Genomic DNA, 16,693 nt, shown 5'->3' on the forward strand with positions numbered 1-16,693 from the left:
ATGGAAGAAAAAACAAATTGAATTATAATATTAAAAAATAAAAGATAAGGTTGCCTGTGTGAGTTGAAGAGAAGAATTGTTTGTTGTGTGAGTTGAAGAGAAGAAGTGCTTGTGAAATAAATTACAGAGAAGTAGTTTTTTGATGTAGCATTCAACAAATTTTGGTTAAAGCTCATTCCATTCAATTTTATGCATTCTAAAAAAAGTACTTTTTTTCGAAGGTACTTTATTGACATTGTATTTGGCCTAACTTTTCTTTAAAAATGTAGAAAAACTAGAAAAAAAAACCAGACCAAAACGGTACCTTAGAAGACTTATGGAAGCAAAAAGCTGACTCTATTTCGATTATGAAACTTTAATTTCAATAACCTGTTATGTTAGTGTATGAACACGATACTTTTTCTTTTTATGTTAAAGTTACTTTTCTTTTTGGATCCAAATTTGGGGAGGGGTATCGTGTAACTGTAATAGTTTCAGCATCTTTTTATAAAAATAAAATATTTTAAATTTCAGAATTTTTTTCAGAGTTTTGAAGTTAAAGGAAGATGTTGTTGCTACAAAATAATACACGAATCTTGCACATTGAGTATGGCGTTTTCTGTTGCATTTTCATAGATCTACATTCACCTCATATGAAATCCGATATATATTGTATTTTGACCGGTTATCTTTATCATCTTTTTATTCATAATGCTTAAATAGAACGACTCTTTTTATAAAGGTAAGTAAATGCTAACATGTACCTTTAAAATATTATTTAAAAGTTTTTTTCTTCAAAAAAATCAATATAAAATTTCTACTTTTAATAAATTCTTCAACATTTATCATGTTTTTGTTTTAAATTATATTTATAGATTTTTCGGGAATGAAAAGATAGAAAATATAAATTCATATGTTTATTATAAGTTTATTATTTTTATGAATAGTAATGTTTATGAACAATTTTTGAGAAAGGTTTGGTTTATTCACAAGAAAAAGAGCGGGGGAAAATTCTCATAAGTTGAGAGCAAATTTATGTGTAACTACTATGGCTCTGTTTGGTAAAAATAGCGGATAGCTGATAGCTTTTAGCTGATAAGCTAACTGAAGTGTTTGGTAAAAATAGCGGTTTAACTAGCTGATAAATGTAAAATGACATAAAGGGTATTCTTAATTCATAATAAAAATTATATCATTAATTTAAGTATTTGTAATTTTGTAAACTAATTTTTCTTTGAAAAAATACTTTAAATTTATTAATTTAATATATCCTATGTATTATAAATTAAATTAAATTTTATTAACTAAAATTTTGTTTTATATTTATTATCATTTAAGTGTTTCCACTTTATAAAAAAAAATAACATTTATCTCAAAAAAAAAAAAAAGGTAGCAATAATAGAGTAATAATAATAACAGAGAATAAAGAAAATAACACTTACCTCAAAAAAAAAAAGTAACACTAATAGAATAATAGTATTTTGTTTCGTAAAAAAAAACGAAGGTATATATTTTTTCAAAAAAAAAAAAAAACGGCCAGCTGATATATATATAAAAATTGGAATAAAGGGATAGTAGTCTTTATTACGTAGCTTATTATAAAAATTATAATGGATAAAAATACAATTTAAATGAAATAATAAGGGTAAAATTGGAAGAAAAGGTGAGAAGCTATAAGCTATAAGCTCAAACGCTACTTGGAATAGCTTCTGAAAAATAGCTTATAAGCTCGTGAAATAAGCTATAAGCTCATGGTGAAAAAGTGTTACCAAACAGAGCTTTTTTTGTCAAACGAGCTTATAAGCTATAAGCTAAAAGCTAAAAACTCTTTTTTGGATTAACCAAACAGACCCAATATCCAAAAGTTTCTCTCTTAATTTAAAATAATATTTCTCAGCAATAATGTAAATATTAATTACCGAAACATATCTTTTTCTTGGTATCTAAGAATACACTGTCATTCATATATTCGAATGAAATTTATTCTTATCAACAATCTAGTAAATTTTAAGAAAACATCATATTACGACACAAGTTATCACAGAAACCAAAGAACCGAGGCTGTTCAAAGGTTTCTCTGGACACATGAAACAAAATGATGCCAATTTTATTTTTTCTGTTTAGTACTAGTTATATGAACGATTGCAGCTGCCAGCTCCTCCACCACGATGATAAGAAACATGAAGCATGATAAGTCTAATTTCGATGTAATGTATAGTATAGCTCTTTTCATGGATATATTTGTTTGGATCATCAGAAGAAGTGGTTGTGTCCCTCTCAGACAGACAACTCATACCAATTCAATTCCTTTGGAGCAATATTGTTTGTTGTCTTGCAAGCCAAAAATAATAAATAATATTAATGATTAACTTTTTTGACGCTATTGAAGCCAGCAGCTGAAGAAATGGTCCAAATACTCGATACTCCTGTAACATGATACCAATTTTACTCAAAGACTTCCCTTTACCTTTTTCTTACTTTCTTGAGACTAAAACACATACCATAATATTACTTTGGTTGTTAGCATAATTAATTAGATCCAATAAACAGATCTTATGAGCACCTTAGAAGGAGGCGAGGGTGTCTCAGTCCCAACCCCACCCACCATAAACATTACTACATTCTACTCTTTTGACAACTCATTTTTTCTCAAAGTCACCGATATATTCCTTTCTTGTTCCTCTTCCAACACTTCAATTAGCCTTTGTTCTTCTTGGTATGACAAAGAACTTGTAATGATGACTCTTCTAGATTGTCATATTTTAAATGCGGAGGTAACACTTTCGTGCTGCATCCTCTTGTTTAGGCTATTTTTTCAATTCTTCAACATTTTCTTCCTTTGTTGTCAATCTTTTTTTCAAGTATCAAGCTATGAAGCATCAATCATTTCCTTCTTTTCTAGTTCTACTCCATGATGATTGCATAAGAGCCTTTTCTAATGGATTCATCAATGGTATCCATCTTGAAGCATACTCCATTATCTTCATAATGCTTCATAGCTTCAAATAAATTGAAACCATCCTCTACTCTCATCTTCGTTTTACCATCATCCATGTCAATCATCATACGAGCAGTCTTCATAAATTGTCTTCTCAATATGAGAGGGGCACCATCATCTTCCTTTATGTCCATTACAAAAAAATTCAACTGGGAAGAGGAATTTGTCGACATTCACCAAAATGTCTTTTGCTATTCGGGCGGGGCATTTGATAGATTTACAGCCACTTTTAATGTCATTCTTGTATCTGTCATATCTACGTTACCCACTCTCTTGAGTACAGATAAAGGAATAAGACTTATTTATTTTTTATAAACTTACTTCAATGTCCTTTGTCACTAGGTGAAATGCAATTGACTCAATTTATAAAAAAAAAGGGGGAGAAAATCTCCCGAGTTTTATATTCTGAACTATGTCACACATCATGACATCTTTTGGAAAATCATAAGCATGATTTCTTTTTAGAAACATTGACATAATACCAAGATAAGGAGAGTCATCAGGAATGACAGTGTATATAAACCACACTACTGGATTGTCTGTCTATTTCTGGCTTGATTATAATCTGCTTAGTAACATTATAGTTAACTAACCCCCATTCAAGTTCAACAATGAAGAAGCTGTGATCATGAACATAATCTCCAAACTTGTCCCATTAGGCAATAGTAAACGTCATCTGCTAAATTATGTGTTCATTCATGTTTTATGCTAATAATGGGGGGGTCCACACAGATTTTGGAGGTTTATGTGGGAAACCCAAGAGAGAGTCTATTATTGACATAGCAAACTATAGTATAGATTGAAGCAAAGAAGAATCTACCCTAACAGATTATGTTTGGTGCACAATTAAGGCTTATAGTTGTTATTCATAGTTGCAAGGAAATGTGACAATTCTACATTCAAATTAAAGAAAGAACTGGTGAATTGAGAGAATTCACGATGATTAGAGATACAGAACAGAACAGTTACTACAAGTGCAAGTGAGTAACATAATAATAAAATAAAAGATAACTAACTACAAATTGGGCACTGAACTAACCCATTTTCATTACAATCACCACACTTAACAACAACAGTGTTCCCCTGTTTCTGTTTATTCACCATCTTACAGCTTCCGTTACATCGAAAACAAGGCAAGAATCTCATATCACCACAACCCTCACATACACCTCCTCCACCAACAGCTTTTCTTGGCAAACCCTGAATAACCTCTCCCAACAAACCCTCTTCCACAACCTTCAACATCTCTTCAGCACCACCGATATAATATCCCTTCACAAACACTCTCGGCGGAACCACCATCTTCTCTTTCAGAAGCTCCCTCAGTTCCTCTTTAAACCCACTATCCATCGAAACGTCACGCTCGCATATTTGTACACCAAATGCATCAAAAGCTGCTCTCACCGCATTGCAAGCCTCAAATGTCCTCCGAACACCTCTCAACGTTGTTGTATAGATCACCACTTTCTTCTCTCCGTTTGGTGGACATATCCTCTCAAACCGATCCGAAAGCGTCCAACCAGGTTTTTTCAAAGCAGGGTTTAGGTTTAGGTTTAGGTTTAGGTTTGGATTGGTGTTTTCTTTGTGAGAGGGTTTTGATGATGGTGGAGTTAGGGGTGAGAAGCGGAAGCTTTCGGTGTCTAGGCCTTCCATGAGTTCCCAAGAGTTAATGATTTCAGGCGGTGGAGGAGGAGGAGTGGTGGTTGTGGGTGGATCAAGGGTGTTGAGAAGGCCGTAAGTGGTGGAAGTTAAAGAGACGATGTGGTGGCCGACACCGAGTGCGGAGGTGCCGAATTCGTCTTCGTGGTTCAACAGATGTGAAGACACGCAACCCATGTTTCTGTTTCTGTTTCTGTTTCTCAAGTTTTGAAATTTGAATTTAAGATCAAACTGTGAAAGAGAAGACAAAAACAACAAAAGAGTGAGTTTAACTTGATTTGGTGGGTGGGTGGGTGGGGTTTAATTTTAAATGAAAAAACCACAAGGTTCTTGCTGACTCACCACGTCAACCTTTCTCTTCAATTTTTTTCCCGCTCCTAACCTCATACTTCACTTATTATTATTATTAGGAAGTTTCTATGGTACACCCTTAAATTAAAGAGATATTTATCAACTTTTATATTTTAAAAAATATTATTTTATAAGAAAAAAGTCATTTCATCCTTTATAAGAATCATCCTAATTTTTTAACATTTTATCCAAAAAATTATCAATATTCACTATTATGGGTATTAAAAATTAAAAAAAATTGAATTTTAATTTGCCGACACTTTTGAGAAATAAAATATAATTATTATAATTGTAACCAATAAAAAATATATTTTTCCAAAAAAAAAATAACTTATTAAACTATTCATTTAATATGAATGTACCGGTACACTCAATTTCAAAGAAATTGCCTTATTATTATTCATTCTTATCTTCCTAAGATTAAAAAAAAACTGTTACCTTTTGTCAAAAAAACTGTACTTCGTATCTAATTACAAGACATTTTTGAGAAAAAAAATGTGTCCCTTCTTATAAGACTTTTTTGGTATTTTTAAATACATTAATTATTTTTTTTATCAACATACCTTTATTTATTGTACATATTTTTCTTCAATCAACAATAAATATTATGTTGAAAACATAAATTAATTCTCTCTCTTAAGAATAAAATTGTAAAAAACAATACTTTATCCGGTCACTATTACAAGCAAAAGTTGACATTTTAGGTTTATTCAATAAATAATGTATGTGGTTCACATATAGACTACATACATATAGGATAAAAGTGAACTTTTGCTTATAATAGTGATCGGAGGGAGTAATAATTATATACTCCCTCCGTTTCAAAATATAAGCAAAATTCACTTTTTAGGTTTATTCATTTAATGATGTATGTGGTCTATATTATGAACCACATACATCATTAAATTAATGAACCTAAAAAATGAATTTTGCTTATATTTTGAAAAGAAGGGAGTACAAATTTAATATTATTACCAACTTTCTTAATTCTCGTAATTTTGGCAAAAGGCTCTTATAATTAGGGACGTAGTTAACACTAATAATTACCGTAAAGAAACATTAATAATATTAACCAATGTACTCCCTCCGGTCCTATTTACAAGAGACAATTTACTTTTTAGATACATTAAATAATTTATGTTTTTGGTTTAGGTTCTTGACTACATACATTATTCAATGTATCTAAAAAGTCAATTTTCTCTTGTAAATAGGACCGGAGGGAGTAATATCAGTGGTCAAAGAGGATCTAATTGCGTTTGAAAAGTCTTGACTACACGATCAGAGCGGTGCACGCGTAATAGATCAGACGTTTATTGGTGTTTTAGAATGCTCAGACGCTCGCAGTCCAAGATCTAACGGATAGGTTCAATTTAGCATTAGATCAACTACGTTAGTCACACCCTCCCATCACGAGGGGATGTGCTCGTAGCAATATGGGAGCAACAATTCAAACCATGTAACCGCTCTGTTCATCATCACTTCCTAATGATATATGGTTACAAATTCTACTATATTTGTGGACAACAACCATTTGCCTTCAACACACCGATAACATGCACCTCCTCTATATAAAGAGACTTAAACAGTTTCCCAATGTGTGATTGTTACGTTGTTTTGCTAGTCAGGTAAGATCCATTGAAAGATTTTATTGATCAAGTGAAAAATACTTAAAAGATAATAGTGAGCAAGGACAATTGTTACTTTGAATAATGATTATAGTGTTAAGTCATTCTTTTACCGTATTATGAAGAATATTATTGATAATATTGATCTCCTGATGAAGGAAAATTGGAGGAAATTATTAAGTTTAAAAGTCCTACGTAGGAAGAGTTAAAGTGTTTATATGGAAGGAGACATGAGATTATCTACCTATCAGAGATAGATTACAAAAAGTTAAAGATGTCTCGACTTCGTATTTGAATCAGATCGTTGTTGATAAGCAAAGGTCTGAAGTGGGGGCGCTGAAGTGTATCGTTGATCCGACAATCTTTCAAAAGCAAGGACGCTATGGTATAGGATGTGTATGAAGGACAATAAAGGTGAGTTCTTGGTATAAAAGGTTACCACAATCTAAAGAAGCTGGAATGAGGCTTAAAGGAGGCAATCAGTTGACTTGGTAGCTGAAATGAGTTTTAAGAGGTGTCTATCGAACTTGATCGTAAGTAAGTGGTTGACTATATCCATAGTAAATTCAATATCAATTTCAATTTTGCTAGTATTTTAAATTTTTGTAAGGCTTCACGTAGTTCGACTTAAAACTTTAAGATAAATTTTATTCGCAAATGTCGTTCATTTATTAGCCACAACAACATTGTCCTACATTCACCATGATACATCATCTTGTAGAGGAGTGCTAACAACATTTTATTTTCAACGTATATCTAACATTCATTTTCTTAATGAGACGAAGTAAAATTCACATGAATGACTTAGTGTGTGTTTGGTTCGGCGGCGGTGAGAATTGATTTTGATAGAATCGAATTTGGTTAAAAGTGAGTTGAATGCAAATTTGGTTATGTTTGGACACTCTCATTTAAAAGTGATTCTTATAAGTTGATATTGTTTGAATAACTTGAATCAAAATTGATTTTGAACATTAAATGATCAAATTACCTTTTTAAGGACACAAATTTGGTGCTGTAATTTTTCCCACAATTTTATTCTTGACTGTTGGATGAGTTTATGTCATAAGTTTCAAAATTTTGTAATTCAATCCAATGACCTGAATTAAAAATTGTGTGTAACTGTGTGATAATTCAACTGGAGCAAATCATGATCCCCTTTTAATCGTCAAATACACGTATAGATTGGTTTCACAAATTCATTTTAAAACTAAAATAATATACAATCATGAGTTTTTTTAATTTTGTAAAAAAAGTAAAGTTATTTTAAATTTTAATAGTAATATAAGCATCAATGGATAAGTTTGTATATTAAAAAATAAATAAAAAAGATGACAAATTTATTATAAAAAAAAAAACGTTAAGGAAGGTAACAACGGAAGCAAGTAGGCCAACTAGGTGAGTGACTCACCGACTCGCCGTGAAAAATGAATTGGGTTACCATCGGCTAAACGTAAAAATTGGAACAATGGCAGACAAGATTACCGAGAGCGAAGATTTCTTGCTGGTAACCTTCCATCCCCTTTATCTTCTTCGGCTTCATCGTCGGTGAGTTGAAAAACAGCGTTTTTTTTCTTCCAGCCATGGCAGACAATTACAAAGGGTAATAAAGGAAGATAGCTTTGGAAAACAAATTGAAACTGAAACTCAAAAGCGATTCAATCAAACGCAGAAGTTAAAGTAGTTAGTGATTTTCTAAAAAAGCGAAAGACATGATCGCGGTCACGAGAAAATTCCAGAGTTGTAGCGCCCAGAGCAGCCGACTCCTTCAAACAATGCGCGCGAACTATAATCTGAGAGGGAAACATTTACATAACTTCTGTTTTCCAGTTCAAAAAGCAAGAGACACATACATTGTGAAATGTACCAATTCCATTTCCACTCACATGCGCAATGGCCACTGCCATTTAGCTCTTCGTGTCTTCGACTCCATGCCTTACAAGAACTTGTTTTCCTGGAACTTAATGCTCACTGGCTATGTCAAAAATCGCAGACTCGTTGATGCCCGCAACTTGTTTGATTTAATGCCTCAAAAGGATGCTGTTTCATGGAATGTCATGTTGTCTGGTTATGTTCGGAGTGGTTGCGTTGATGAGGCTAAACTAGTTTTTGATAACATGCCTTATAAGGATTCCATCTCTTGGAATGGATTGCTTGCAGTGTATGTTCAGAATGGGAGACTTGAAGAGGCTCGTCGATTGTTTGAGTCGAAGGTGGATTGGGAATTGATTTCGTGGAATTGTTTGATGGGTGGGTATGTGAAGAGGAAGATGTTGGGTGATGCTAGGAGACTTTTTGATCATATGCCTGTTAGGAATGCAATCTCTTGGAATACCATGATTTCCGGTTATGCCCGGGATGGAGATTTGTTACAAGCCAGGAGGTTGTTTGAGGAGTCTCCGGTGCGGGATGTTTTCACGTGGACAGCAATGGTGTTTGCATATGTGCAGAGTGGAATGTTGGATGAAGCGAGAAGAGTTTTCGATGAAATGCCGGGAAAAAGAGAGATGGCATACAATGTGATGATTGCAGGATATGTGCAATACAAGAAAATGGATATGGCAAGGGAATTGTTTGAGGCAATGCCTTGTCGGAATGTAGGTTCATGGAATACCATTATCAGCGGCTATGGTCAGAACGGAGATATTGCTCAAGCTAGGGAATTGTTTGACATGATGACTCAGCGCGATTGTGTATCTTGGGCGGCAATTATTGCTGGTTATGCTCAGACTGGTCACTATGAAAAAGTTATGCACATGCTGGTGAAGATGAAAAGGGACGGCAAAAGTTTAAATAGATCTACCTTTTGTTGTGCTTTGAGCACATGTGCTGGTATGGCTGCTTTGGTGTTAGGGAAACAAGTTCATGGACAGGCGGTGAAGACAGGGTATGACAATGGCTGCTTGGTGGGAAATGCACTCCTTGAAATGTATTGTAAATGTGGAAGCATAGGTGAAGCCTATGATGTGTTTGAAAGAATGCAATTGAAAGATATCATCTCTTGGAACACAATGTTAGCTGGTTATGCTAGGCATGGATTTGGCAGACAGGCTTTATTGGTGTTTGATTCAATGAAGACAGCAGGTTTTAAACCTGACGAAATTACCATGGTATGTATTTGGTTTTTTATTTATAAATTACCTATGCATGAATGAGTGCTCCTTATCTGTTGTGTTGGAGGAACTACTTCCCTCAAAGCTTCATATTTCACTTCATATTATTTTCATTTAGATATTCCTGGTTTATAACTTAGTTTTCTGATTAAAACTTTCCCAGTTAATATGGTCAAATAATCGCCTAAGGAAAGTAGGAAATACCTGGGTTCCTACCAGTCTTATGAATCCTCTAGGAAATACCTGGGTTACTTCAACATCTGCTGTGTCACATCTTATTCCCCTTTCAGATACTATGTCTCAAAATCAAATTTCTTATAGACTCTTCATTTAAGTTCTTTCCTCCCTTCACCCATTTCTTTTCATATTAGGAGCAACATGTGTATGCATAAACATCAAGTTACTTAAGTAAGGCCTATAAACACTAAACTTTTATATTTAAATTATGTATAATGTATTTGATTCAACCAAGATAGTCCAAATGCATTTTAAGGAAAATACCTCATTCAAATTCAGTGTCCCATTACAGCACCAAATTCAGTGTCCTATTACAGCATCAATTCTCTATAAAAACTCTGTTATTTTCCAACAAAGTCCCACACCTGACACACAACCCTGTCATTTCACATGCATAACTAAGTTTTTTCTTTTTCTAATCAGTTCTTCAGTGGAAGAAACTCAAGCATTCATTGCTGAAGCTGATATCTTTGTCTCTTGTGTTCGTTGATATAATAATGTTTTTTCCATGACTTCCATTCCTTATTGGGAAAAGTTGAAGGGTTTGGTCAGATTCCAAACAATGATCATCCTGCCGAGCACTATTGTTGATACTGATTAAGTGGGATAATAAAACCGTTTTCTCTTTGTGTGTGTAAGTGTATGTGCGCGCGCGTGTGTAGTGAAATGAATAAGCTGAGATCCTGGGTCCATTAGTGTAGTTGTTACTGTGGTTGTGATGGCCATGCTAGTTTTTTTTTTTTTTTTTGGATAGACGGTGGCCTTGCTAGCTGTTGTTGTAGAGGTTTCATTTTGGATGTTGTTGTGTGTTGTTTATGAGGGTAGGACAAGTTAACAGCATCATATGCCACATGACATTCCTTTCCATAAAGTTTCTTTCTTGCTGTAGTTCAGCTTCATCAAATTGGAGCCGTCTATCTGTTCTAGAGTACTTATCTGCTGCCCTTTGAATTGAAAAGCTTATTCTTTTCTGGTTAACTGTATTTTTGTCCTGGCAATATACCTTTTGTCATTGCATCTTCATTTATCCAAAAGGAAGTTGACAGGGCTGTAATCCATTCTGTTATGGTAGTTATTGACCTAAACAATCAGGATAGGTTATTTCATAATAGTTGTTACTGACTTGAATAACCTAGGTTACGTTGAGGATATATATATATGTGTGTGTGTGTGTGTGTGTGTGAAAGATAATTGTTGAGCAGTAAATGTCGTAAAATGTTGTAAATGGATTAAGAGAAACAGTTGGAAGGTCCTCTGATGTTTGTTTAGGCAGTTATTTTGGATTTATTTCTGGATAAAGGTATATAAGCAAGAATTGAAGAAGGGAAAAGAAAGAATAGATCGAGAAAAAAGATAGGAAGTGAAGATAAATTGAAAATGTATCAAATAATTCTTTCTTGTTAAAGATAATACATTATCACATAGGTGTGTATACTACTAGGCTATATAACTGATTTTGTTAAACATCTAACAGGGCTTAACTAGCTCTTAAGTGTTAACAGATAACTGAGAACTAATTCCTATTCCTTGTACATAATTTTGACTGATTAGTTTTTTTTTCCTGTGAATAACGTATATTATATGATGTTGAGTGCTATTAATTTGAAGTCAATGAGAATAATTCAGATTTCTTCTCATACTGTATTTCATCACAGTATTTAGTACTAAGGTTTAGATATGCATTTAGTCCTTGCAAATATATAATTTTTTGTTTTAAGTGCCTGTGATATTTTTTCTTTTTTTTGTTTCTAGTGCTTGCAAATATACCATTTTTTGCTTTTGGTCCCTGGTGTTTTATTTTAGTCCTTGAAAAGTTGGTTCATGTTGAAATTGGTCGCAATATTCATTTTAGTTTTTATTTTGAGGAATTAAAACCAAATATTCTGCATATTACAGCATCCGGTTCCAATATGAATAAATTTTGTAGGGACTAAAACAAAACAAGGACCAAAAGCAAAAAATTATACATTTGCAAGGACTAAAAACAAAAAATGATATATTTGCAGGGACTAAACATACATTCAAACTTATTACTGATTTGTTGGTTTTGAAAGAGCATGATACCACAGTACCACACCACCACTTGTCTCAGTTGTCTGACATTATGTAAATAAATTTTAATTCCCTTATTTAGCTATGAATCATATATGATGGTGTATGCTTTTAAATTTGTTGAACACGGGATATTTTAGAGGTTACAGAAAAGCAAGAGGAAAGGAGAGTAAACCGTATAGGCTCTGTTTGGTAAGACCAAGAAGCTAGCTTATAGCTTATGGCTGATAAGCTTGTATGACTAAAAAAGGCCTGTTTGGTAACTGTCGTTTTATCATGAGCTTATCCCTATAACTTATTTATCAGACGCTATTTAATAGCGTTTGAGCTTATAACTTACCACTTTTTCTTCCATTTTTTCCCTTACTATTTTATCTAAAATCTATTTTTTTTCCTTTATGATTTATTATATTTAAAATAAAATAGACATGTCTTAAATGCAGGCATATCAAAATATGTATGTTTTTACCTGATATGTTTTTTTATTATTACGGATGAATAGATGGAAATAATTGGTCTACTAATTTTTTATTTTGGGTCAAAAAGTGCCTGTTACACTCACAGCTTCATTTTTCTAAATAATATAGGCAGTGATGATATTTTTGGTGTATCTCTTTTTTGTTTTGTTTCGGTGTAATTGCATTGTTTAAAGCAATTTTATTAGAAATAATTTCTCAAGGGACAAGGTATAATCAATAGTCATTGGACTTGCTCTTGTTGGTGGTGCTCTAAAAATTAGTCTTTTCATCACAATTCTAATAAACGATGAAAAAAAGGTCTTGTTTGAAATAAAAAATTAATAATTTAATAATATATAAAAGATAAGTTAAATGAATAAATTTTAAATACTAATTCATATAAATTTTATTATGAATTAAGAATGCTCTTTTATGTCATTTTACATTTATCAGCTAGTTGAACCGTTAATTTTACCAAACACTTCATTTAGCTTATCAGTTATCTATCATCAGTCATCAACTATAAACTATCAGCTATATGCTATTTTTACGAAACAGAGACATATTTTTTTATGCTTTCTGTTAATAGACCCTATCTAGTTAGTTTGAGACAGAAATAAATAACAGAGGGGTGTTTGGTTTAAAAGGGGAATGTTGTGGGTCTGTATGTATTTAGATTTCCTCATCTTCGTCTTGTATCTTTCTAATACTGAGCTAGCGACTGGGGTTTCTTAAATGAAATATCTTTTATTTCAGTCAATTCTGATTGAGTTCTATTCTATCATAGTATCACTTTCCTCCTCGTCATAATTTCAGCTTATAAGTATAGACTGCATGCCTGCCATTTATTTCCATGCAATTGGCTTTTGTCTTTATATTTGACATGTATACATAATGCAGGCAAGAAGTTCAATTGCGAAGAATAATTTCTGTGTTGTTCAATCACTTAGCTTTATTTCTCTCAAGGGTTTCAAATAAGTGGCCCCTCCATCGACAAAGAGTCCTGCGTTTTACACTTTGTTTGTCTGTCTGTCTACAAAGTTTTCTGTACATAGGTGCCAATGAGCTAATAACTGCTTAAGTGGTTTTATAATGAACAAATGTGATCATAACAAGTTGTTTTATCATAAACAAATATGACCATGATAACAAAACATTGACAAATAAACTAGGAAGGCTTGATGTGTCCATAATACAATTGTTTGATCTATACAATATAATAGTGTGCCTTTTGACTCTTTTCTACATGTAACGTCATTCCGCTTAGTCTTCCTCTATTCATATTTCAGGTTGGCGTTCTTTTGGCTTGCAGTCATACTGGCTTGACAGACAGAGGAACTGAATATTTTTATTCAATGAGTAAAGATTATGGCATAACACCAAATTCAAAACATTATAATTGCATGATTGATCTTCTTGGTAGAGCTGGCCTCCTGGAAGAAGCACATAACTTAATGAGAAACATGCCTTTTGAGCCAGATGCTGCAACATGGGGAGCTCTATTAGGTGCAAGCCGGATTCATGGCAATGCTGAACTAGGTGAGAAGGCTGCTGAGATGGTTTTTAATATGGAACCCAATAATGCAGGAATGTATGTACTTCTTTCAAATTTATATGCAACTTTAGGTAAATGGGTTGACGTGGGTAAGCTTAGATTAAAAATGAGACAACTTGGTATTCAGAAAATACCCGGGTATAGCTGGGTTGAGGTACAAAACAAGATTCATAAATTCACAGTTGGTGATTGTTTTCACCCAGAAAAGGATAGAATATATGCTTACTTAGAAGAGATAGATCTAAAAATGAAGCATGAGGGGCATGTTTCTTTGGTAAAACTGGTTCTGCATGATGTGGAAGAGGAAGAGAAGAAGCGAATGCTAAAGTATCACAGTGAGAAATTAGCTGTGGCATTTGGAATTCTGACCATACCGGCTGGCAGACCAATACGTGTCATGAAAAACTTGCGTGTGTGTGAAGACTGTCATAATGTCATCAAATACATATCCAAAATTGTTGGAAGGTTGATAATCTTAAGGGATTCTCATCGCTTTCATTACGTCAGTGAGGGTATTTGTTCTTGTGGGGATTATTGGTGAGTGGAGAAATATGGTAGAAAATTAGCCTAAAATAGTATATTAAGTATAAACCGTGAAATTTGGAGAGCTATATCTTCTACCTGGGGTACCAATATGAGTGGGGGCCGGTGGACTATTGGTAATGGTAAATCAATATTATTCTGGCCTGAGATTGGTACCATATGGGAATATTGTTTTGAAATCGTCTCCTGCGGCCTATTCTGGAAGAGTTGTGCTCACTTTTGTGCATGATTTTGTGAACGCTGAGGGTCAATCAGATGTTAACCATCTCATGGATTTTATCCCTATTTGGTTACTAGACGAAGGATATTCTAATGCTTGCGCCTCCTTTGGATAGGTTGGAGGACAGCCGTTTTGAGTGGAACCTTACTCCAGATGGCACGTTTAGCACGAAAGGGGAAAGCTGCCTACCAACTGGTTCAAGGTCGTGTGAATCAGGTGCATGGTGATCGAGTTTGGAAGAAGCTTTGCCCTGGAATGGCCATCCTAGAAAGCAAATGTTTGTAGAAAAATCTGCATGGCTGCATCATTGCCTTCCAATAAATTCATTCCATGCTCCTAGAGGCATGACGGATAGTAACCTCTGTCTATTATGTGCTGGTGGCGAGGAATTGGAGAGTCATATCCCTTCGAGATTGCAGGGTGGTGAGCCGGTTTGGTATTTGATAGACTTTTTAGCAAGTGTACTAAAACTATCGAAGTAATAAAATTTATAAGTTCGTATCCACAGGGACCGTGTTAATCTCAATTTAGCAATAAGGTTAATATCTAGGATGTGTAAATTATTTTAGTGCCCGAGGCAGTAGTTTTGATTGCATAAAATTAAATAAACAGAAAATAAAGATAGTTTTGGAAAAGATAAGGAGAGAGCTGAGATCAGGTCTTTCGAATCATCTATGTTCCCCTAATTGGTATATTGCACCTATTCTTATGAATGATTCTCTAGTTTCGCGATAGTTAACAAAATAGTCCTAATCAATCCCTTGAGTTAAGACCCTCTTCTCAAACTAAAACCCCTAATTCCTTAGGTGGTCTAATAATCTTTGAAAGTTTTAAGTACGTTAACCTAATATCACTAATAAACGATTATCCATTCCTAGACTAACCATGTTTAATAGAACAATTCAATTAGGTCTAAGTCGAAAGCTATGGTCAGTAGTCATTCATTTCCACGAAATCATGTTTATATGGTGTCAATATATAAAAAGCATTAAGAACAATTGAATTGAATAAAAACTAGATTGTCATTCACAATAAATAGAGTTTCACAGCAACATGTTTCAATTAGGGTTACATCAGAATCATCTCAGACCTAATCTCTAAAAATTAGCTAGACATGATTAAAGAAATAAACAACATAGTAAAGAAAATAAACATATAGAGTTCCGTCGTTGCCGGCTTGCTCCTCAATTACTTCTCAATCGCTACTGTTCATGTTCTTTTCCCATATCAACGTGCTTCCTTCCTCTCTCTACCTCAATGTGCGTGAAAGCTTCTTTGTTCCCAAAACCGTATGGCCAAAACGTTACTTCCTGTACCAGCCGTAGTATATGAATAATGCTCTTCACCCTGCACTTTTCGCTCGCGCCCTACAGCCATGACCAAAATACTCTTGCGCTAATTAACTAACATAAGTGTAAAAAATAAGGAACTTAATTTTTACACATGCGTGACTTAAATCACGCTGCATGAGTTAACTCACGCTGATGTTAATACTTTGCTTCAATGTATCCACCTGTTTTTCGACAAGCTAATACATCCATGAGGGTTGTCTTTCCAGCACCTGACACCCATAAGTGTTGTTAATATTCCTGGTCTGAAAGCACCGCTAACATTATGTGGTAGTTGAAGTCTATCTTTTGAAATGTTACTTTTACGAATAAACAAACAAACCAGGGTCCAAAAACTAGTACTAAAGTTCCATGACAAAAAAAATTAAATGTTGTTTTCATTTGAAATTTTGAAAACAGCGTGAATTAACTCATTCATGTGTTAATTCCAGCGTGAGATAACTCAAGCAGCGTGACTTAAGTCACGCATGTGTAAAAATTAAATTCCGTTTTTTTTACACTTGTGTTAGTTAACTAACGCAGGAGTTTTTTGGTCATGGCTGCAGGGCGCGGACGAA

General features: G+C 33.8%; 2 protein-coding genes across 2 annotated transcripts; one reads left to right on the forward strand and one right to left on the reverse strand.

Annotated features, from left to right (window-relative positions):
- Positions 1–3,811: 3,811 nt before the first annotated feature.
- On the reverse strand, positions 3,812–4,914 carry LOC11412397 (uncharacterized protein At5g39865). Its single transcript, XM_003631031.4, has one exon. The coding sequence runs from the start codon at positions 4,811–4,813 to the stop codon at positions 3,989–3,991; it is 825 nt and encodes a 274-aa protein (XP_003631079.1). The 5' UTR covers positions 4,814–4,914; the 3' UTR covers positions 3,812–3,988.
- Positions 4,915–7,973: 3,059 nt separating this feature from the next.
- On the forward strand, positions 7,974–15,332 carry LOC11408118 (pentatricopeptide repeat-containing protein At4g02750). Its single transcript, XM_024771611.2, has 2 exons — positions 7,974–9,719; positions 13,759–15,332. Exons 1-2 carry the CDS (start codon positions 8,322–8,324, stop codon positions 14,563–14,565), a joined length of 2,205 nt encoding a protein of 734 aa, XP_024627379.1. The 5' UTR covers positions 7,974–8,321; the 3' UTR covers positions 14,566–15,332.
- The last annotated feature ends 1,361 nt before the right edge of the window (positions 15,333–16,693 follow it).

The sequence above is a fragment of the Medicago truncatula genome, chromosome 8 (assembly GCF_003473485.1).
Source record: "Medicago truncatula cultivar Jemalong A17 chromosome 8, MtrunA17r5.0-ANR, whole genome shotgun sequence".
In the NCBI taxonomy this organism is placed as follows: domain Eukaryota; kingdom Viridiplantae; phylum Streptophyta; class Magnoliopsida; order Fabales; family Fabaceae; genus Medicago; species Medicago truncatula.